Raw genomic sequence first — 19682 nt, 5'->3', positions numbered from 1 at the left:
AAGAAAAATCTGCATGATTATCATTTACATTGTTGTTGATTAGAAGCATATTATTTATTGTTTTATTGCCAAAATAAATCCCATTGTGTTTTAATTTGTGGGGATAACTGCGGTTTCTTCCACTGAAGTCAGACACAGAAACTCTGCTGTTTTTCTCTTAAAGACTAAAGGTAACACCCTGGATGGAGGTGTGGTTTTCTCGTTGTGTAACTCAGTGAGTCAGACAGGTTTTTCAAGGTTTTTAAATTCCATCACCTTGATCATAACCACCTCCATGTTCAAGCACAGTCGGTACACGTCAGGCCAGTTTTTCCTTGTTTCTCTGTGTTCAGTTTCCCGTCTTCACTCTACCACCTCTTCCTCCTCCTCATTTCAAGTATCTTAGAGTTTTTTTCTACTTTTCATTTGAAAACATCACCTGAAAAACAGGTTTTAGTGGCGTCTCTGATATAAGTTTCTCTGAATGAAGAGTCAAATTACTGGAACTGGAGTTTTGAAAAGTTTTCTGTTTAATTTTGACCTTTTATTGCATATATTCATTTAAAATATCTGTTTTATTCTACAGCATCACTTTGCTGAGAACCACAATTAATGACAATAATGATTCAACTGAAACTGATGTGGAACAGAGAATCTGAGCCAATCAGAGGAGGAGCCGCTGATCTTTTTACATCAATGATGGAGAGGAGGATGTGAGCTGCTGTGCAGATGAATGATGTGTGTTTCCTCTGCAAAAGAAGGTAGAAAGTGTGTGTGAGCTGCTGTGCAGATGAATGATGTGTGTTTCCTCTGCAGAAGAAGGTAGAAAGTGTGTGTGAGCTGCTGTGCAGATGAATGATGTGTGTTTCCTCTGCAGAAGAAGGTAGAAAGTGTGTGTGAGCTGCTGTGAGTTCAGCAGCATGGATCAGAGTGAGGACACTGAAACCTCTCTGTGTGGGGAACATGAGAGCCAGAGCAAAGCTCAGAGGTGAGGTGACCATCTCTAACTGTCCATGACTCTCCTCCATGTCCCAGCTCAGCGCTCACAGCACCAAACCACCTTTATTCACAGGAACCAGCCCGAACCTGAACCTGAACCCAGCTGTGTGTCCTTTAAGAGCGACTGGTCAAAGGAATTCTTCATTGATTTCCATCCTGATGTTCCATCAGCCCAGCAGTGAGTAGCTGTCAGTATTCAGAGGCTGCATCATGTTTCAGATGATAACCTAGCCTAGCAAGCCAGACCCCTACAGCAAAAAGCTGTACAGGGGTCTGGTGCAGCTGGATAGCAGTGTGGGCGGGATAAACGGTTGTCTGTTAAGTTGCCTCTGCACTCAACGCCACGCAATAGGATGGCGCAACAACCAATCAGAGCGATGAAGAAGGATTACGTAGTCAGCGCGACGGAAAGTACATGGTGGAGTGTAGTCTAATGTCAGAGAGGAAAGAATATTATTTTTCTGTGTTTTCAATACCGGCACTCATATCTGTTAATGTAGAAACTGTACGCGAATAATGTGGAAGAACGGAACTAAACCACAGTTGCCGTTTTTGCAAAAAGAATATGAGGATTTCTGGCGTCCTTGTAAAGTCAGCTCATATCTTCGAAAGACAGAAAGAAAAACAAACAATTGCCGCTCCTCACAATTTGATTGGCCCGATTAAAGTTTCGATTTTCAACCTCGCAAAACGACCAAAATCAGAGACATCAGTTGTTGATGTGTCTGATGAGACTAATTAGCTGCATCATGTGTGTGATGTGATGTTTTAGTTCAGTCCTGCAGCTCTTTGTGAAAACAAAGGGAGAATATTGCTGAATATCTGTCCACTGATGTGGCTTCTTCACAGGATGCTGATTATGCAGTGAACAGGGCGGCTGATGCAGAAATATTATGTTTTTACTGATCTGTTGAAAAACACTCAGAGCCAGTTAACATTTGGCATCAATGGAGTGTGAAGAATCTCAGTTTTCCAACAGGACGTCACATGTGCAGCCACTTCTATACAGCAGGAAGCTGTGCAGGAAGCAGCTGAGGGTCGCTGGTGATTGGTCTGAATCTGAGGGTTAAAAGCCTCAGAGTGTGTGTGTTTATCAGCATTGAGCTCTGTAAGATCACAGAGCTGCCACCAGGGGGAGCTGTAACATTGTTCCACAGCAGCCACACTGACTCTCTGACAGGCCGTCTCACTGCAGACTCAAACACTATCACTGATACTTTAGTTTGAAGAAAACAAGTGTTTTTCTGTCAGGATCCATCAGAGACCTGGACCTGGACCCAGACCCGGACCCGGACCTGGACCTGGACCCAGCTGTGTCTCCATGAAGAGCGACCGGTCAATGTATCATCCTATTGACTTCAAAGCAGCCCAACATCCATCTCCTAAGAGGTGAGCTGAGTGTAAATGCTGTAACAGAGTAAAATGAGTCAGTTTGAACAGTTTTTACTCCAACATGTGTTTAATGTGAGCTCAGCTCTGTTTCACATCCATTTCTCTGTTCATGTGAAGCGGTGTGTGTTGGATGTTTTCCACCAACACTGATGGAGGTGGTACAAACCTAAGGCCTGATATAGTCTTGTGGTCTAGGAGTAAAATGAGAGTCTGTTTCATAGAGCTGACTGTTCCTTGGGAGGAATTAGTAGCAGAAGCGTATGAAAGGAAAAAGCTTAGGTATGTGGAGTTGGGGGCAGAAGCAGAGCAGCGAGGATGGAAGGTTAGAATCTGTCCAGTGGAAGTAGGATGTAGAGGATTTGTTGCAAAGTCTGTTGTCTCATTGCTGAGGGAGCTGGGAGTAAGTGGACAGAGTGTGAGGAAAATAGTGAAGGAAGTGTCAGACGAGGCAGTAAAGTCCAGTCAGTGGATTTGGATTAGAAGAAGCAATAGCAGCTGGGGGCCCAGCAGGGGGAGCACTTAGGGTAAACAGACTTTTGGAAGAAGCAAAAGAAGAAGTTCCAGATATTTAAGTGGAGGGTGTGGCCCATGTAAGCCTTTTGAAACCAGGCGGCCATTTTAGGTGAGTTGGCTTGAATGGCTTTGTTTTTGCTGGTGTTTTTAGTGATTGTAGGACTGTTTAGGTGAGTTTGTCTGCTGAATCTGCTCGTGTGTCTTGTCCTGCCTCCACCTCTGGCAGCCTCTATACTTTCATTACCCCCTACCCGAACCAGGGTTTGCATCCCCACCCCGCTGTGACTGGTGTGCAGTTGGTGAGAGGCTGAGGTAGCTTGTGACTGTGGGGAAGAAAAAAAAAGATGGTTGTTGTGGTGTGAGGATCAGTGATGGCTGGCATTAGGGGGGTGACTCTGGGACGCCAGTGATCAATCTCTAGCCTCCTGGAGGTGTCGTGGGCCCAACTAGACGAAACACTGATGAAAGGAGGTTCCCACCTGATGACCCCAATGACCTGTTGGTCAGCACTACTCACTGATCTATATTATAAGGATTATAGGGAATTATTCACTGAGTCTGGTCCATTTTTTTTCCTTTAGCACAAGTTTCTTGTGTTTACCTTAAATGGATGTCTCTGGGATTTCCAGTGAAAACCATGTTGTCCAGGGAGTCCTCTGACCCACTGCTCACATCCACACATCCCTTCATGGACCTTCAGCTTGTGTTGGTCTCTGTGTGGACAGACACAATGTGAGCTCATTCTTCATGATTCCTCCACAGAGTGGACCAGCAGAGCTCAGAGGGTCCCAGTGGTCCGTCTGCCCAGCAGCATCAAACACAGCTGGACTCCATATTTATGGTCTGTACATGAGCAACAACTACTTTCCCATCTGTTCTGCTCACAGCCATCTCCATGCTGCACTCTGTAGACCAGTGGGTTGTCAGTGTGTCCAACATGGATCTGATGTTTGGCTCCATGGTTTCAGTCTGATGGGCTCATTCATATAGTTTTCTGTTCCAGCTGCTGGAGGACAACATGCTCACTTTTGTGAAGGACGAGCTGAAGAAGATGCAGAAGGCTCTGACTCCAGATTACCCAGAATGCTTAGAGAGTCAGAGGGAGGGTGAGGATGAAGAGCAGAGGAGCAGCAGAGAGGCATTAGTGAAGATCACAGTTCACTTCCTGAGGAGAATGAAGCAGGAGGAGCTGGCTGACCGTCTGCAGAGCAGTAAGAGGATTTCTCTAAAGGTTTAACCTGCTGGATAAATGACACATTTACTGATGTCTCAGCACACAGAACAGCAGATGTTCAGATACTCATTATGTACAGGGTTGAAATGTCTGTTTACTGATGTTATTTCTTGTCTTCATTCAGAACTCGTTGCTGCAGTTTGTGGGCGTAAAGTTAAATGTGCTCTGAAGAAGAAGTTCCAGTGTGTGTTTGAGGGGATTCCTAAAGCAGGAAAGCCAACCCTTCTGAATCAGATCTACACAGAGCTCTACATCACAGAGGGAGGGAGCGGAGAGGTCAATGATGAACATGAGGTCAGACAGATTGAAGCAGCATCCAGGAAAGCAGGCAGAGCAGAAACATCCATCAGACAAGAAGACATCTTTAAAGGCCCACCTGGAAGAGATGAACCAATCAGAACAGTGCTGACAAAGGGAGTGGCTGGCATTGGGAAAACAGTCTTAACACAGAAGTTCACTCTGGACTGGGCTGAAGGCAAAACCAACCAGGACATCCACTTCATGTTTCCATTCACTTTCAGAGAGCTGAATGTGCTGAGAGAGAGAAAGTTCAGCTTGGTGGAGCTTGTTCATCACTTCTTTACTGAGACCAAAGCAGCAGGAATCTGCAGCTTTGAACAGTTCCAGGTCGTGTTCATCTTTGACGGTCTGGATGAGTGTCGACTTCCTCTGGACTTCCACAGCAAGGAGCCCCTGGCTGATGCTACAGAGCCCACCTCAGTGGATGTGCTGCTGACAAACCTCATCAGGGGGGAGCTGCTTCCCTCTGCTCGCCTCTGGATAACCACACGACCTGCAGCAGCCAATCAGATCCCTGCTGGCTGTGTTGGCATGGTGACAGAGGTCAGAGGGTTCACTGACCCACAGAAGGAAGAGTACTTCAGGAAGAGATTCAGAGATTCAGAGCAGGCCAGCAGGATCATCTCCCACATCCAGACATCCCGAAGCCTCCACATCATGTGCCACATCCCGGTCTTCTGCTGGATCACTGCTACAGTTCTGGAGGATGTGTTGGACACCAGAGAGGGAGCAGAGCTGCCCAGCACCCTGACTGAGATGTACATCCACTTCCTGGTGGTTCAGGCCAAAGTGAAGAAGCTCAAGTATGATGGAGGAGCTGCGACAGATCCACACTGGAGTCCAGAGAGCAGGGAGATGATTGAGTCTCTGGGAAAACTGGCTTTTGAGCAGCTGCAGAAAGGAAACCTGATCTTCTATGAATCAGACCTGACAGAGTGTGGCATCGATATCTCAGCAGCCTCAGTGTACTCAGGAGTGTTCACACAGATCTTTAGAGAGGAGAGAGGGCTGTACCAGGAGAAGGTGTTCTGCTTCATCCATCTGAGTGTTCAGGAGTTTCTGGCTGCTCTTCATGTGCATCTGACCTTCATCAACTCTGGACTCAACCTGATGGAGGAACAACAAACAACCTCTGTGTGGTCAAAACTATTTAACAAACCTAATCTGAATTATCTCCATCAGAGTGCTGTGAACAAGGCCTTAGAGAGTCCAAATGGACACCTGGACCTGTTCCTCCGCTTCCTCCTGGGTCTTTCCCTGCAGACCAATCAGAGGCTCCTACGAGGCCTGCTGACACAGACAGGAAGTAGCTCACAGACCAATCAGGAAACAGTCCGTTACATCAAGGAGAAGATCAGTGAGGATCTGTCTGCAGAGAGAAGCATCAATCTGTTCCACTGTCTGAATGAACTGAAGGATCGTTCTCTGGTGGAGCAGATCCAACAGGCCCTGAGTTCAGGAAGTCTCTCCACAGATAAACTGTCTCCTGCTCAGTGGTCAGCTCTGGTCTTCATCTTACTGTCATCAGGAAAACATCTGGATGAGTTTGACCTGAAGAAGTACTCTGCTTCAGAGGAGGCTCTTCTGAGGCTGCTGCCAGTGGTCAAAGCCTCCAACAAAGCTGTGTGAGTACAGATATAGAGGGATGTGTATGAATATCCTGCTGCTGTTTCTATAGGAGAGAAAGTCCCAGATTTATCTCATTATTCCCTCCTCAGACTGAGCGGCTGTAACCTCTCAGAGAGAAGCTGTGCAGCTCTGTCCTCAGCTCTCAGCTCCCAGTCCTCCAGCCTGACACAACTGGACCTGAGTAACAACAACCTGCAGGATTCAGGAGTGAAGCAGCTGTCTGATGGACTGAAGAGTCCAAACTGTGAGCTGGAAGCTCTCAGGTCAGGATTCTCTGCTGTTTCAGCTTCATACAGTCTCTGTGATGCAGTAACATCTGTTATTATGTTATTATTATCTGTTCTAACAGCAGCTGTGTTGCTCTGTGTCTGCAGCCTGTCAGGCTGTCTGATCACAGAGGAAGGCTGTGCTTCTCTGGCTGAAGCTGTGACCTCCAACCCCTCCCATCTGAGAGAGCTGGACCTGAGCTACAACCATCCAGGAGCCTCAGGAGGGAAGCTGCTGAGGGCTGCACTGAAGGATCCACACAAACTCAGGTATGGAGAGGCCTGCTGCAGCCTCACAGTGTCTGACAGAGGAGGAAGAGCAGGGAACATGTTCTCTGTGCTGCACTCAGCCCTGTGCTTCTGCTTCCTGCTGAGTGTTACATGAACAATCACACATGTAGGAGCCTGTTTCCTTTGCTCAGCAGAAACACTGGTTGGACAGAAACAGCAGGTGTTTGAGCTCTCCAAGGAGAACATCTGCAGGAACAACAGTGAGAAGTGTCTGTTGGTCAGAGTTTCTTCAGTTTGGTCTGAGGGGTGTTACTAGATGTTTGTTACCTGGATTTAAATGGGATGATTTGGTGAAGGATAGAAAGGAAATGTTCATTATACAACTGCAATAGTGCCTGTGGTTCAAAGTGGGCTGAGGACGCAGAATTAAAGGCGTTGCAAAATGTAAATGCAGAGTCAGCATTGGAAATGTGAGAGTCTAAGGTGTGACCTTTGGAGTGTGTAGCCTCTTTCACTGACTGAGGTTAAAAGAGTGGATCAGATGTAAAAGCTTTAGGGCCGACAGGTTGCAGCTCTGGCTCAGATCAGGAGCAGATGGCTGAAAGAAGCAGTTTGTTGGTGTCAGTGCTGATCAGACAGCTTTCATTCTAGTTTCCAGATGCTCCATTCCTGTGGATGTGTCCAGATGTTGGACTGTTCCTTTCTCAGTGTAGAACAGTGTGTGTGAGAGCCATGTAATGTCCATGTTTGCATTAGGGATGCACCGATCCGCTTTTTTCACCTCCGATACCGATATCTGAGGTTTAGTATTGGCAGATACCAATCCGATACGATACAGAAAAAAAGCGCAGAATTATGGTAGCAAACGGTAAGTTTCATTGTGTGGAAAAGACTGGGATCATTCTTTTGTGCAAGGCAACATCAGAATTGACTACAACAAGTGTAACTGGTTCGGTCAGTGCAAGTAGGGATTAAAAATCTAAAATATTAAAGAATAAAGGAGCTGAAATTGAGAGAGAAAAAAACAGCTTCATTCGCTTGGTTGTTAGACTTTCAAAATAAATAGCAATTAGCTCTTTTTATAGTTTAGTGCAAATATGAATTAAACTTCCATTACAAAAGCATCTGAACAAAACAATAGCTTCTCCAGCTTGGTAAAAACAAACAAAAAAAAAAGAAATCAGAGGTAGTCCCAATTTAACAAGTTTTTCACCACTAGAGGGCGCAGAAGGCAGTTGGATAAATGCCAATGCTGGACAGGACAAGGGGGGGAAATTAAAAAATTTAAATTAAAAACTAAAAATAGCAGCTGATATGGATCGGCCCATTGGCACGATACCCGATGTCGATTGTTCATAGATATCGGTACCGATATCCGATCCAAATATCGGAACAGTGCATCCCCAGTTTGATGCTGAAAGAGACGGTGCTGCTCTGACCCCCCTCCTCCTTTCAGGGTGGAGCCTGCTGGAGAACGATGGCTGACACCAGGGCTGAGGAAGTGTGAGTGTGTTCTTCATCTGATTCATCACATCCAGCCATCTTCACACTGTCACATCACTCATTGATCAAAGTCAACAGATGATGGATCAATAACTGCAGCTGGACTGTGTTTGTTCTCTCCATCAGATTCCTGCAGACTCACAATCGACACAAACACAGTGAACAGAAACCTGAAACTGTCTGACAACAACAGGAAGGTGACATGGGTGAGAGAGGTTCAGTCATATCCTGATCATCCAGACAGGTTTTATGTCTGGTGTCAGCTGCTGTGTAGAAATGTTCTGACTGGTCACTGTTACTGGGAGGTCGAGTGGAGAGGAGGAGTTTCTATATCAGTGAGTTACAGAGGAATCAGGAGGAGAGGAGGCAGAGAGTGTGTGTTTGGAGGGAACAATCAGTCCTGGAGTCTGATCTGCTCTGATGGAGGTAAATACTCTGTTTATCACAATAACAGAAGAACACCCATCTCCTCCTCCTCCTCCTCCTCCTCCTCCTCCTCCTCCTCCTCCTCCTCCTCCTCCTCCTCCTCCTCTGTCTGTAACAGAGCAGCAGTGTATGTGGACCGTCCTGCTGGCACTCTGTCCTTCTACAGAGTCTCCTCTGACACACTGATCCACCTCCACACCTTCAGCACCACATTCACTGAAGAACCTCTGCATCCTGGGTTTGGGCTCTGTTCACCTGGTTCCTGGTTGTCTCTGTGCTGAGTACACAGAGTGTCCTCCTGTCAGAGAATCCCTGCTGAACAGATAGTTCAGTCTGTTCATGTCTGTCTCTTTCACTCAGAAACACCTTTTCAGATTCATGGACTCAGTCAGTTTCTGTCTGAAACTCTTCTGAATGATTCCTTGGAAACTTCTTCCTCTTCCGGTCCTTTAAAGATGGAAGCTGCCATTCTTCCAGGATGTTGTTTTTCTGTGTGTTTCCAGTCAGAGCTTCACACTGAGTATCAGCAGGTTGTGTTTCTCTGCAGCTCACTTCAGCTGAGCCCATTCAGCTGATGTCAGCTGCAGTTAGTTTGCTGCACATGTGACAAACTGTGACATCAGAGAGGAATCACTGAGCTGCATCAGCCCAGATGGATTCCAACCTGCTGACAGATCTTCACTGATTCTGCTGCAATGAGCAGAAGTCTGGTGAGCAGCCGGGGTTCATCCTGATGTTTCTTCACTTTCACTTCCTGTTAGATGATGAAAGGACACCTGGACTGGAGCTGCTTTCTGATGCAGAATGTTGCTGAATGTTGCTGTTGAACGCTCACACAGAGGACTGAAATGATCCTTTACAAACAACATTTGCATGAGCATGAGGGCCTGCCCACAGAGTTTAAAGGAGGCGCTGCCACACTCCTCACTTTGGATCACCTCTTCCTCCCGGCTGGAGAGGGAGAGGAGAAGAGCCCAGCAGCATCCTTTCTTTAACTCAGAGCAGCTTTTTGTCCCCCAGCAGCCACCGTCCTGTTTCTACAGACTTTAACAGTCCACAACATCTGCTTTGGACTGAAAGTTCCTGATGTTCAGCATCAGAATCCTGCCAGTGTTTCACTGTTAGTCTGTTTGGCTCATTCTGTCTTTATTTGGACTTTCTGACATTTTCACCTGGTGAATTAGTGATTGAATTCTAGATTTTTCATCTCAGAAATGGGACTTTTTGCTTCATTATTCATCACAATGTTCATTTTTCATGTTTTTATCTGATTATTTTATTCATTAAAGTTCAAAGTTGGTGAAATTTTGTCTCAGATCTTTTCTCTCATTTTTACTCTTTATCTCAGTCGTGTTTTTTACTTTTTATTGGAAAATATAGAGTTTTTATCTGAATATATTTAGGTATTAGATTTCTATTTTAGAATATTTCACATTTTTTACATTTATTATAAAAATCTAAGTTTTAAGGCAAAAGTAAGAATGAATATTTAATGTTGGACAAACAGGACATCAGCAGGTCGACTGATGTTTCTGTAAAATCACTGATACGTTCACTAACTCAACTATATCATCATTCACACATGAATTCAGGACGCTGCTTTTACACAATGTATTTTTCCCAGAAAACATCCTGGTGGAACCTGGGCTGCTTGTGTGGAGTCCCATCAGGTCAGTAGGTCCTTCAATGTGGCCCAGGATGGATTTGTGTTCACACTGTTCTGAGAATGTGGACACAAGTGTCACAGAGCACCTCTGAATGTGGTCTGAGCCATCGGATCTGAATGCGTTCACACCTGTATTTAGTATCTTAAGAAATGTGAAGGCAGAAGAAGGAAGAAAATAAGCTTGACCTCCTATTTGAAATGTTTTTGTGTGGACTTTGTGGAATCTCCCGTTTTTATTTTGAAGGTTTCCCAAAGACAAAGATGTGAGGAAGAAGTGGGAAGCTGCTTTGAGGAGGGAATGTCTATGAGCCATCTTCCCACTGGGTTTGGTGCTCTGGTGGAAAATGCTCTGCTCTACATTTGCAGGGTTTGTAGTCCGGCAGATTCTGAGAAATCTAATAAAGACTATTCTGTCCTCAGTGTGTGTGTCTGTACACAAATTGACAGATAGCGAACAAGATCCAAGAGAACTCAGAGGCTGGAGTAAAGTTGAATGGCCTTTACTGTTGTCTTCATTCTCATGAACAATATTTTATCTTGTAAAACTGAAATAATACAAAGATAATTACCAATTACTGGATTGTTACTAAAATAACAATATATTCACAGAAGATGACAATACAAACTGTTAATAACTGTTAATTTAGCAGTAGCAGAATTTACATATAAATAAACCAAACATTTATGTAATACACTACAGGAATCTGTGTAACAACAAGATTAACTAAAAATGTAAACTCAACTCACAAGCAATAATTTTCCAAGGCACAAAAGCAGGAGGAAAGGAGACAATAGCAGGAGCTGCAAGCAGGCCGCATGGCATGTAGAAACTAAGCTCTTCCTGATCAGACTCTGCACAATGTCATGTGACTAAATCTACCTTTCAAAATAAAAGCGTAAATAAACTAAGTAATGAACTACTCTTAACCGCCAGTAGGGGGAGAAAAGGCAACACAAATACAGGCAAAGTTCACATAGAACATGACACTCCCAGTCTGGTATTATTCAAATACCACTATCTGAATAACCCGAACATGTGTTAACAGAGAAACTAAATTCACTCTGTGTCTTCCGCACTCTTGAGAAGAATCGTCTCAGAGATGGGTCTCAAGAAAGTCTTAGCTGACCCAGATCTTGTGACCTTGAGTTCAATCTTCCTGACCTTTCCATCTTGGCCAGGGAAAGTTTTTGTGACCAGAGCCATCGGCCACTCGTTCCTCTTCGCCTCGCTATCCTTAAATCAAATCAAATCAAATCAAATTTATTTGTATAGCACATTTCATGTACAAACAGTTCAAAGTGCTTTACATAAAATAAAAGCATTGCAGCAGGGAGTGCAAGAAGCATTAAAAATACATAAAATAATATAAAGAGAAACAAATAAAATCATTTAAATGAATTTAAAATCAGGCAACAGTCTAGATAAGTTAAAAGATATTTCATGCATAGACACATGAGAAAAGAAATGTTTTTAACCTGGATTTAAAAATGTCTACATTTGGTGAAAGTTTAATCTCCACTGGCAGTTTGTTCCACTTATTTGCAGCATAACAGCTAAATGCTGCTTCTCCATGTTTAGTCTGGACTCTGGACTGGACCAGCTGACCTGAGTCCTTGGATCTAAGAGCTCTGCTGGGTTTATATTCTCTGAACATATCACAGATGTATTTTGGGCCTAAACCATTCTGGGATTTGTAAACCATCAGCAGGCTTTTAAAATCTATTCTATGACTGACTGGAAGCCAGTGTAAAGATTTTAAAACTGGTGTGATGTGTTCAGATCTCTTAGTCCGGGTAAAAACTCTAGCAGCAGCGTTCTGGATGAGCTGCAGATGTTTAATGCTCTTTTTGGGAAGTCCAGTTAAAAGAGCATTACAGTAATCGAGTCTACTGGAGATGAATGCATGGATGAGTTTCTCCTGGTCTGTTTGGGAGAGGAAACCTTTAATTCTGTTGATATTTCTGAGGTGGTAAAAAGCTGCCTTGGTGACAGCTTTGATGTGGCTGCTGAAAGTCAGATCTGAGTCTATCAACACTCCGAGGTTACCAACTTGGTCAGTGATTATAAGGTCCCGAGTCTCAAGATATTTACCAACGCTGACTCTCTTCTCTTTGCTCCCAAACAGAATGATCTCAGTTTTGTCTTCATTTAATTGTAGAAAATTCTCTCTCATCCAGGTGTTTACTTCCTCCAGACACTTAAGAAGAACCAAGTCACCTATCTTCAGATTAGGACGCACGTCCTGCCACTTACTACGACTTTGAAGTGTTGGTAAGTATTCGCGTCTCCATCTGTTCCAAAAGGTATTGGCTAGATGTTGGACCTGTCTCCACTGCTGGCGGTGGAGATCTTTGCTGTCAAAGGTTCCCGGAGGAGGAGGGTAAGTAGACGCCTTCTGTGTCAGGAGTGAAGCAGGGGTCAAAAGAAAAGGTGAGTCTGGGTCTGAAGAGATAGGCACAAGCGGCCTGGCATTAATAATCGCCGTGACCTCTGCCATAAAGGTTGACAACACCTCATGAGTAAGGCGTGAAGGGCTGGTTTGCATGAGCATGGAGTTCAATATCCGTCTGTAGATGCCAATCATTCGCTCCCAAACTCCCCCCATGTGGGAAGAATGGGGAGGATTGAAAACCCAAGTGCAACTTTCTTCACTCAAGTACCTTCTAACATTGGGTTCTTCAGGATCCGTGAGGAGTACATGCAATTCCTTGCAGGCGCCTGTAAAGTTGGTTCCGCAGTCAGAACGGATTTGCTTAGCGGGTCCCCGCAGAGCAAAGAAGCGACGCAAGGCGTTAATGAAACTTGAGGTGTCCATTGCCTCAATCAACTCTATGTGCACGGCACGTGTGCTCATGCACGTGAAAAGTACAGCCCACCTTTTGCTGTTAGCTTGACCTCCTCGGGTGCGTCTTGTGGTAATAGTCCAAGGGCCGAACACGTCAAGACCCACGTAGGTGAAGGGTGGCTCTGTACTCAGGCGATCGGGGGGCAGATCTGCCATCTTCTGCTCAGCAGCTCTCCCTCGAAGCTTGTTACATGTGATGCATTTGTGAAGGATACCGTTGATACATTTCTTGGCCCCAACAATCCAGAACCCTGCTGAGCGGACAGATCCTTCAGTAAAAACACGACCTTGGTGTTTGACCTTTTCGTGATAATGCCTCATGAGCAGCGTTGCGATATGGCTGCGGCCTGGGATGACAAGAGGCAGTTTTTCTCTTGCGTCGAGTGCCGATTGGTTGAGCCTACCTCCTATTCTTAGAAGTCCATCTTCGTCCACATAGATATTCAGCTTTCCTAGAGGGCTATCTTTTGAGATGATCTTCCCGGCAGCTAGACAAGAGAACTCTTTGCTGTAGGTCTCTCTTTGCACACACTTGATGATGAGAGTTCCTGCTTTGTGCAGCTCTTCTGCTGTATGAGGCCCTTTGCATAGATGCCGGCCATTACAATCCTTGTGCTTGACCATAGCGGAGCTCCCTTGAGACTGAGTGACGTGCGTCAGGAATGCTATGGCTCTCACCAAAGACTTCCAAGATGAGAATCGCTCAAAACGATGAGACCCCAGGTTGGCTGGAGGAACAGAGAGCGTGGTAGCATGAGAGCGCACCTCGGTGTCGAGCTCTGGAGCGACAAGGTCATATGACTCCTCTTCCGAAGTGGACGCTCCTTCAGGCAGGGACAGGAAAGGAGGCCCGGTGATCCAAGTCGTGTTAGCAAGCTCAACTGCGGATACAGATTGAGTGGCGTGATCTGCTGGATTCTGAGTGGTACGGACATAGTGCCACTGCTCTGGTTTGGTGGACTTCCTGATCCGCTGTACTCTGTTGGAAACATACATATAAAAACGTCTGGTCTGGTTATATATGTATCCTAAGACAACCTTGCTGTCTGTGTAGAACTTTGAAGAATCTACACTGATGTCCAACTCACTCTCCACTAACTCCGCCATCTCTACCGCTAATACAGCTGCACCCAGTTCCAGCCTTGGGACAGTGTGGGCAGCTGCGGGAGCTAGTTTCGCTTTTCCTAGGACAAAACCTATATGACACTTTCCATCACTGTCGACGACCTTCAGGTAAGCTACAGCAGCGATGGCCTTCACCGAGGCGTCAGAGAAGATGTGCAGTTCCTTTCTGCGGGCTGTGGTAAGGGTAGTAGGAGTGTAAGCTCTCGGGATCCTGAAGTCACTCAGACTTTGTAAGGAGTTTTTCCACACTCTCCATTCAGCTTCCTTTTCATCTGGAAGTGGACTGTCCCAGTCAAGGATCTCACCGCTGATAAGTTCACGCAGTATGAACTTCCCCTGAATGGCGACTGGTGCAACGAGTCCGAGAGGGTCGAAAAGACTGTTCACAGTGGCTAGAACACCTCTACGAGTGAAGGGTTTCTCTGTAGCAGCCACTCTGAAAGTAAAGAGGTCATGTTTGAGATCCCAGCTAAGCCCTAAGCTACGTTGGATGTGATCTGAGTTGTCATCAAAATCCAGATTCTGAAGACCCTTCGCATGGTCCTCTGGAAGGAAGGCTTCCAAGACTTCAGAGGCGTTTGACGCTATCTTATGGAGCCGCAAGTTCGAGACAGCAAGCAACTCTTGTGTTCTTTTGAGCAGGTCGATGGCCTCGGCCGCTGATGAGAGGGACTTGAGGCCGTCATCGACATAGAAGTGTCGCTCCACAAAGTGTTTGGCATCCGTGCCGTATTCGCTTGCTCCATGTAATGCCGCACGACGAAGACCGTAGATGGCTACCACCGGTGATGGGCTATTGCCGAATATGTGGACTTTCATCCTGTACTCGACAATCTCATTGCTGGGTTTGTTGTCCTTGAACCAAAGGAACCGGAGAAAGTCTCGATGGTCTTCTCTGACTATGAAGCTATGAAACATCTGTTCGATGTCCGCTATCACAGCCACAGGCTCTCTTCGGAAACGCAGCAAGACGCCAAGTAAGCTATTGTTCAAATCCGGGCCAGTAAGTAGCACGTCATTCAATGAAACACCACGATACTGGGCACTGGAGTCAAAAACAACTCTGATTTGAGTTGGCTTACGAGGGTGGTATACACCAAAGATGGGAAGATACCATCGCTCTTCTCCCTCTGACAGTGGAGGAGCTAACTCTGCCTGGTCGTGATCAAAGATCTTTTGCATAAAGTTCAGAAAGTGAGTTTTCATTTCAGGCTTTCTTTCCAGCGTGCGTCGAAGAGAAGTAAGGCGACTGAGAGCCTGCTCTCGGTTGTTTGGGAGCTGTTGCCGAGGGGATCGGAATGGAAGAGGTGCCACCAAGCTATTGGTGTTGTCCATGAACATCTCTTTATCCATGAGCTCCAGGAAAAGCTTGTCTTCGATGGAGAGACCCACCTTATCATCATCCTTGGTTCTTTCAAAGATTGAGCTGCCGAGGCTACAGTCATCAAAGACTGTGGTGCTGAACTTTTCTTTCACTTTCAGGTGCTTAGGGCATGGAGAAAGGAGGGACGGACGCCCGTTTTCAAGCACGTTGGTCCGAAAGGAAGTGACAGCCTGGGGCTTGTGGGCCGAGCCCAAGCAGACATTGCCAACAACAACCCAGCCAAGGTCTAGTCTCTGAGCGTAGGGGGCGTTGGGAGGACCGTTACGATGCTCTCTGACCTTATGAACCTGGAGGATGTCGCGTCCTAGGAGAAGTAATATCTGAGCCTCTGGATCTAGATGTGGGATCTTATAAGCTATGGACTTCAGGTGAGCATGGTGATGCGCAGCTGCAGGAGTCGGGATCTCCGACCGATCGTCTGGCATGTGATTACACTCGATGAGTGTGGGAAGCATCACCCTTGTCGTTTCATCCAATGACTCCAACACAAATCCTGTAGCTCTTCTCCCAGATGTCTCAGTAGTACCTGCACACGTACGCAGTGTATATGGCGACTCTAACCCTTTGATTTGGAAGAATTCAGACCTAGCTAATGACTTGTTACTTTGATCGTCTAAAATAGCATAAACTTTAATGGCTTTGTCTTGGTGTGCATTGGGGTAGACTCTCACTAGGCAGATCTTAGAACAAGATCTAGGTTCCTCACCTCTGTCGCAAACTTCTGTGCACCTGGATGTGACCACTGACTGAGGTGCCACTCCTTCACCCTCCCCGCCATGCTCTAAGGAGGAGTCTCTAATGTCCCATGGAGCAGGTCCAGGGTGTAATGCAGCGATGTGGCCATCACTCTCACATTCTTTGCACTTCAAGGCCACTTCACAGTTCTTTGTAAAGTGAGCAGTAGAAGAGCAACACCTAAAGCAGATGCTGTTCTCTTTAAGAAAGGCCTTGCGCTCTCCAAGTGGCTTGCTTCGAAAACCTCGGCACTTTTTCAGAGGATGGGGTTTTTTATGGATGGGACATTGCCTATCGATGTCGCTCGGCTTGCTGCTCAAACTGTCTGACTGTGAAGCTGAATGTTGGTATGCCACTTCAGTTTTGTGAGCAGACACATGACTTTTGATGTATCCTGACCTCCTTTCCACTCGTTCAGGCTTCGGTGGGTCTGTGGAGAATCTGTGGGAACTGTTTGATGAAACCATGGGGAAGGTTGAGAGTGTGAAGCTGGGGTCGTTTCTTCTGCGTGCTTCTTTACATATGAAGTCTGTGAAGAAAGCAAATGGAGGAAAAGATACATTGTGCTGCTCTTTGTACAGAGAACCATGAGCTAGCCACCTCTCTTGCAGACCGTATGGTAACTTTCCCACGATAGGGTTGACTCCCCTGGCGGTATCCAGGTATGAGAGACCAGGTAAGTAGCCCTCAGACTTAGCAGACTCTAACTCCCTTAATAGGTCTCCCAGCTCCCTGAGCTTCAAAGCGTCCATGGGACCGATTCTCGGAAAGCTCTCTATCCTTTCAAAAAGAGCTCTTTCGATTACTTCAGGGGATCCGTAACACTCCTCTAAGCGATCCCAGGCCATCCTTAAGCCTACAGCAGGGTTAGCGACGTGCACAGAACGGATCCTTCTGATGTACTCTGAAGACTGATTTCCCAACCACTTTGTTAAGAGGTCAAGTTCCTCGCTTGCGCTTAAGTTAAGTCCATCTATGGCATTGTGAAATGAAGATTTCCACGCCCAGTAACTTTCTGGGCGATCACTGAACTTGACTAGACCAGAGTTCACAAGCTCGCGACGCACTAAGTACCTTGTGATATCACTCATACCAGTCCTATCATCAGTATGCGGCTGAAATGAAACTTTGTTGAAAGAGAAAGCATCTGGCTCTGTGAAGGGAGGGTTAGCAGGGGGCTGGTGATGAATTGCTGACGTTTGCCTTTTGGGTTGCTGTGCCTTGTGGTTGTCGTTGTCCGTCGTGGTGCGTTGGCGAACCACCGGCGTTGCCCTCTCAGGCTGATTTGCTGCAGGAACATCACTCTTAAGTAAGACGTGAGAAGCACCGCTGTCAATGTTAGGGATGCGCTCTTTTTTATCTGTTAGGACGTCAGATTTGATAAGTGGCAACAAGGATGGTGTATATGGTTGAAGTTCTGGAGGCCCTGCATCACTGAGATGTAGCTTGGAGTGCTGTTCGACATAGTCGCTGCATGGCGACGTGAACTGAATCGCGGTGACTCGCACTGCCCTCTCTCTCACCTGCCTCTGCTGCTGCTTCGAGGACTTCAGCTTCTGCCAAGGCTACGGCTACCTCCTTCTCATGTTTTAAAGTGGATAACTCAGCCATTATGCGTGCCTCTTTGACTTTCACATCTGCAGTTAGACGGGCTTCTTCCACCTTCAACTCAGCGGCTAGACGAGCCTCTGCTAACTTTAATTCAGCTTCGCGTTGAACGAAAGGGGCACTTGCACGTGCGGCTTCAGCTTTAGCACGGGCTCTGGTTGCTGCCCTGCTCGCAGAGGAAGAATTAGATGAGGTGGAGGAGATAGAACTCTGTGATTTTGCTTTGGGTGCGGCGTTCTTCTCTGTAACACCATGATTTTTGTCGGGTGATTGACCCTGTCCAACTTCATTGGCATTTGACATCATAAATTGTGCTTCTCCAACGATATATGAGAAGAGGAGATATGGAGACTTTTGAGAGAAAGGCGTTGAGCTTGCACAGTACTTTGCTTTCCAAGCTGTCGTGCCTGTTGTGACAGCGCTTTTTTACTATTCTGTCCTCAGTGTGTGTGTCTGTACACAAATTGACAGATAGCGAACAAGATCCAAGAGAACTCAGAGGCTGGAGTAAAGTTGAATGGCCTTTACTGTTGTCTTCATTCTCATGAACAATATTTTATCTTGTAAAACTGAAATAATACAAAGATAATTACCAATTACTGGATTGTTACTAAAATAACAATATATTCACAGAAGATGACAATACAAACTGTTAATAACTGTTAATTTAGCAGTAGCAGAATTTACATATAAATAAACCAAACATTTATGTAATACACTACAGGAATCTGTGTAACAACAAGATTAACTAAAAATGTAAACTCAACTCACAAGCGATAATTTTCCAAGGCACAAAAGCAGGAGGAAAGGAGACAATAGCAGGAGCTGCAAGCAGGCCGCATGGCATGTAGAAACTAAGCTCTTCCTGATCAGACTCTGCACAATGTCATGTGACTAAATCTACCTTTCAAAATAAAAGCGTAAATAAACTAAGTAATGAACTACTCTTAACCGCCAGTAGGGGGAGAAAAGGCAACACAAATACAGGCAAAGTTCACATAGAACATGACAAAGACAATTTGAATCAATCTTGATATAGATTTTCATTTCTTCTGAGATATATGTAGATATAGATATAATTCTTTTCTGATATACAACTTCTGTCTATTGTGTTTTATCTTAAATGTATAATAATTATTTCTTCATTTTTCAGCTTAATAAAATATCTGAGTAGTACACAATCTGCTTCTGCTTCTCTATTTTATATATATATATATATATATGTGTATATATGTGTGCGTGTGTTTGCATTATATTTCATATATGGTGTCTTTTGCAAAATAACCCACCTATCATACATGACACATGTTACAGAGCAGAATATTCTATTACTGCTGAGCCTACTATGAATGTTAAAATACGCTGAATCATGTGTCCCGTATCATGCCTACATGTATCACGTTTGCAGAAACAAAAATCCCGTGAAAATCAGTTTTGTATTCAGCGAGTTGTGATTGATTAAATGCGCTGACACTTCATGGCTCCAGCCAGACAGATTACACTGAGTGGAGCGGTCACGGTACGGCCGGTTCCAAAGGCCTCTGACGTCACCAGATAGTCATCGACACGATACACGCTTCACCAAATACATCCGAAGTTACCGCACACACACTACGAAGCCTCGGCTCATCCCGGAACATCTGGTAACATAGCCATAGATATGTATAGAATGGCTAGATGTGTTACGTCTGAGTTTAGAACGTCCGCACAAGTCGGCCATCTTACCACAGGGTGAGATGTCCGGGAGACAGTCAAACCTGAGGTAACCATAGTTACGCTAAGTGATCTGCTCTGACGCTGTTACTCTGATCTCGCAGAAAGCTCAACAATTTTACACTATTTTACA

At 45.5% G+C, this 19682-nt stretch overlaps 2 protein-coding genes and 1 long non-coding RNA gene across 6 annotated transcripts in view; 2 read left to right on the top strand and 1 right to left on the bottom strand.

Annotated features, from left to right (window-relative positions):
• LOC142384496 (protein NLRC3-like) overlaps window positions 1–19682 on the top strand; it is a 233149-nt gene that overhangs the window by 706 nt on the left and 212761 nt on the right. The gene's annotated exons all lie outside the window — the stretch shown is intronic.
• The window catches only part of LOC142384501 (uncharacterized), a 244977-nt gene that overhangs the window by 80145 nt on the left and 145150 nt on the right, over window positions 1–19682 (bottom strand). The window lies entirely within an intron of this gene.
• LOC142384548 (protein NLRC3-like) lies at window positions 4619–6143 on the top strand. The gene has a single exon (XM_075470849.1). It carries the CDS (start codon window positions 4619–4621, stop codon window positions 6044–6046), a length of 1428 nt encoding a protein of 475 aa, XP_075326964.1. The 3' UTR covers window positions 6047–6143.

Source organism: Odontesthes bonariensis, chromosome 7, assembly GCF_027942865.1.
Source record: "Odontesthes bonariensis isolate fOdoBon6 chromosome 7, fOdoBon6.hap1, whole genome shotgun sequence".
In the NCBI taxonomy this organism is placed as follows: Eukaryota; Metazoa; Chordata; class Actinopteri; order Atheriniformes; family Atherinopsidae; genus Odontesthes; species Odontesthes bonariensis.
This window is presented reverse-complemented; position numbering and strand designations above follow the sequence as displayed.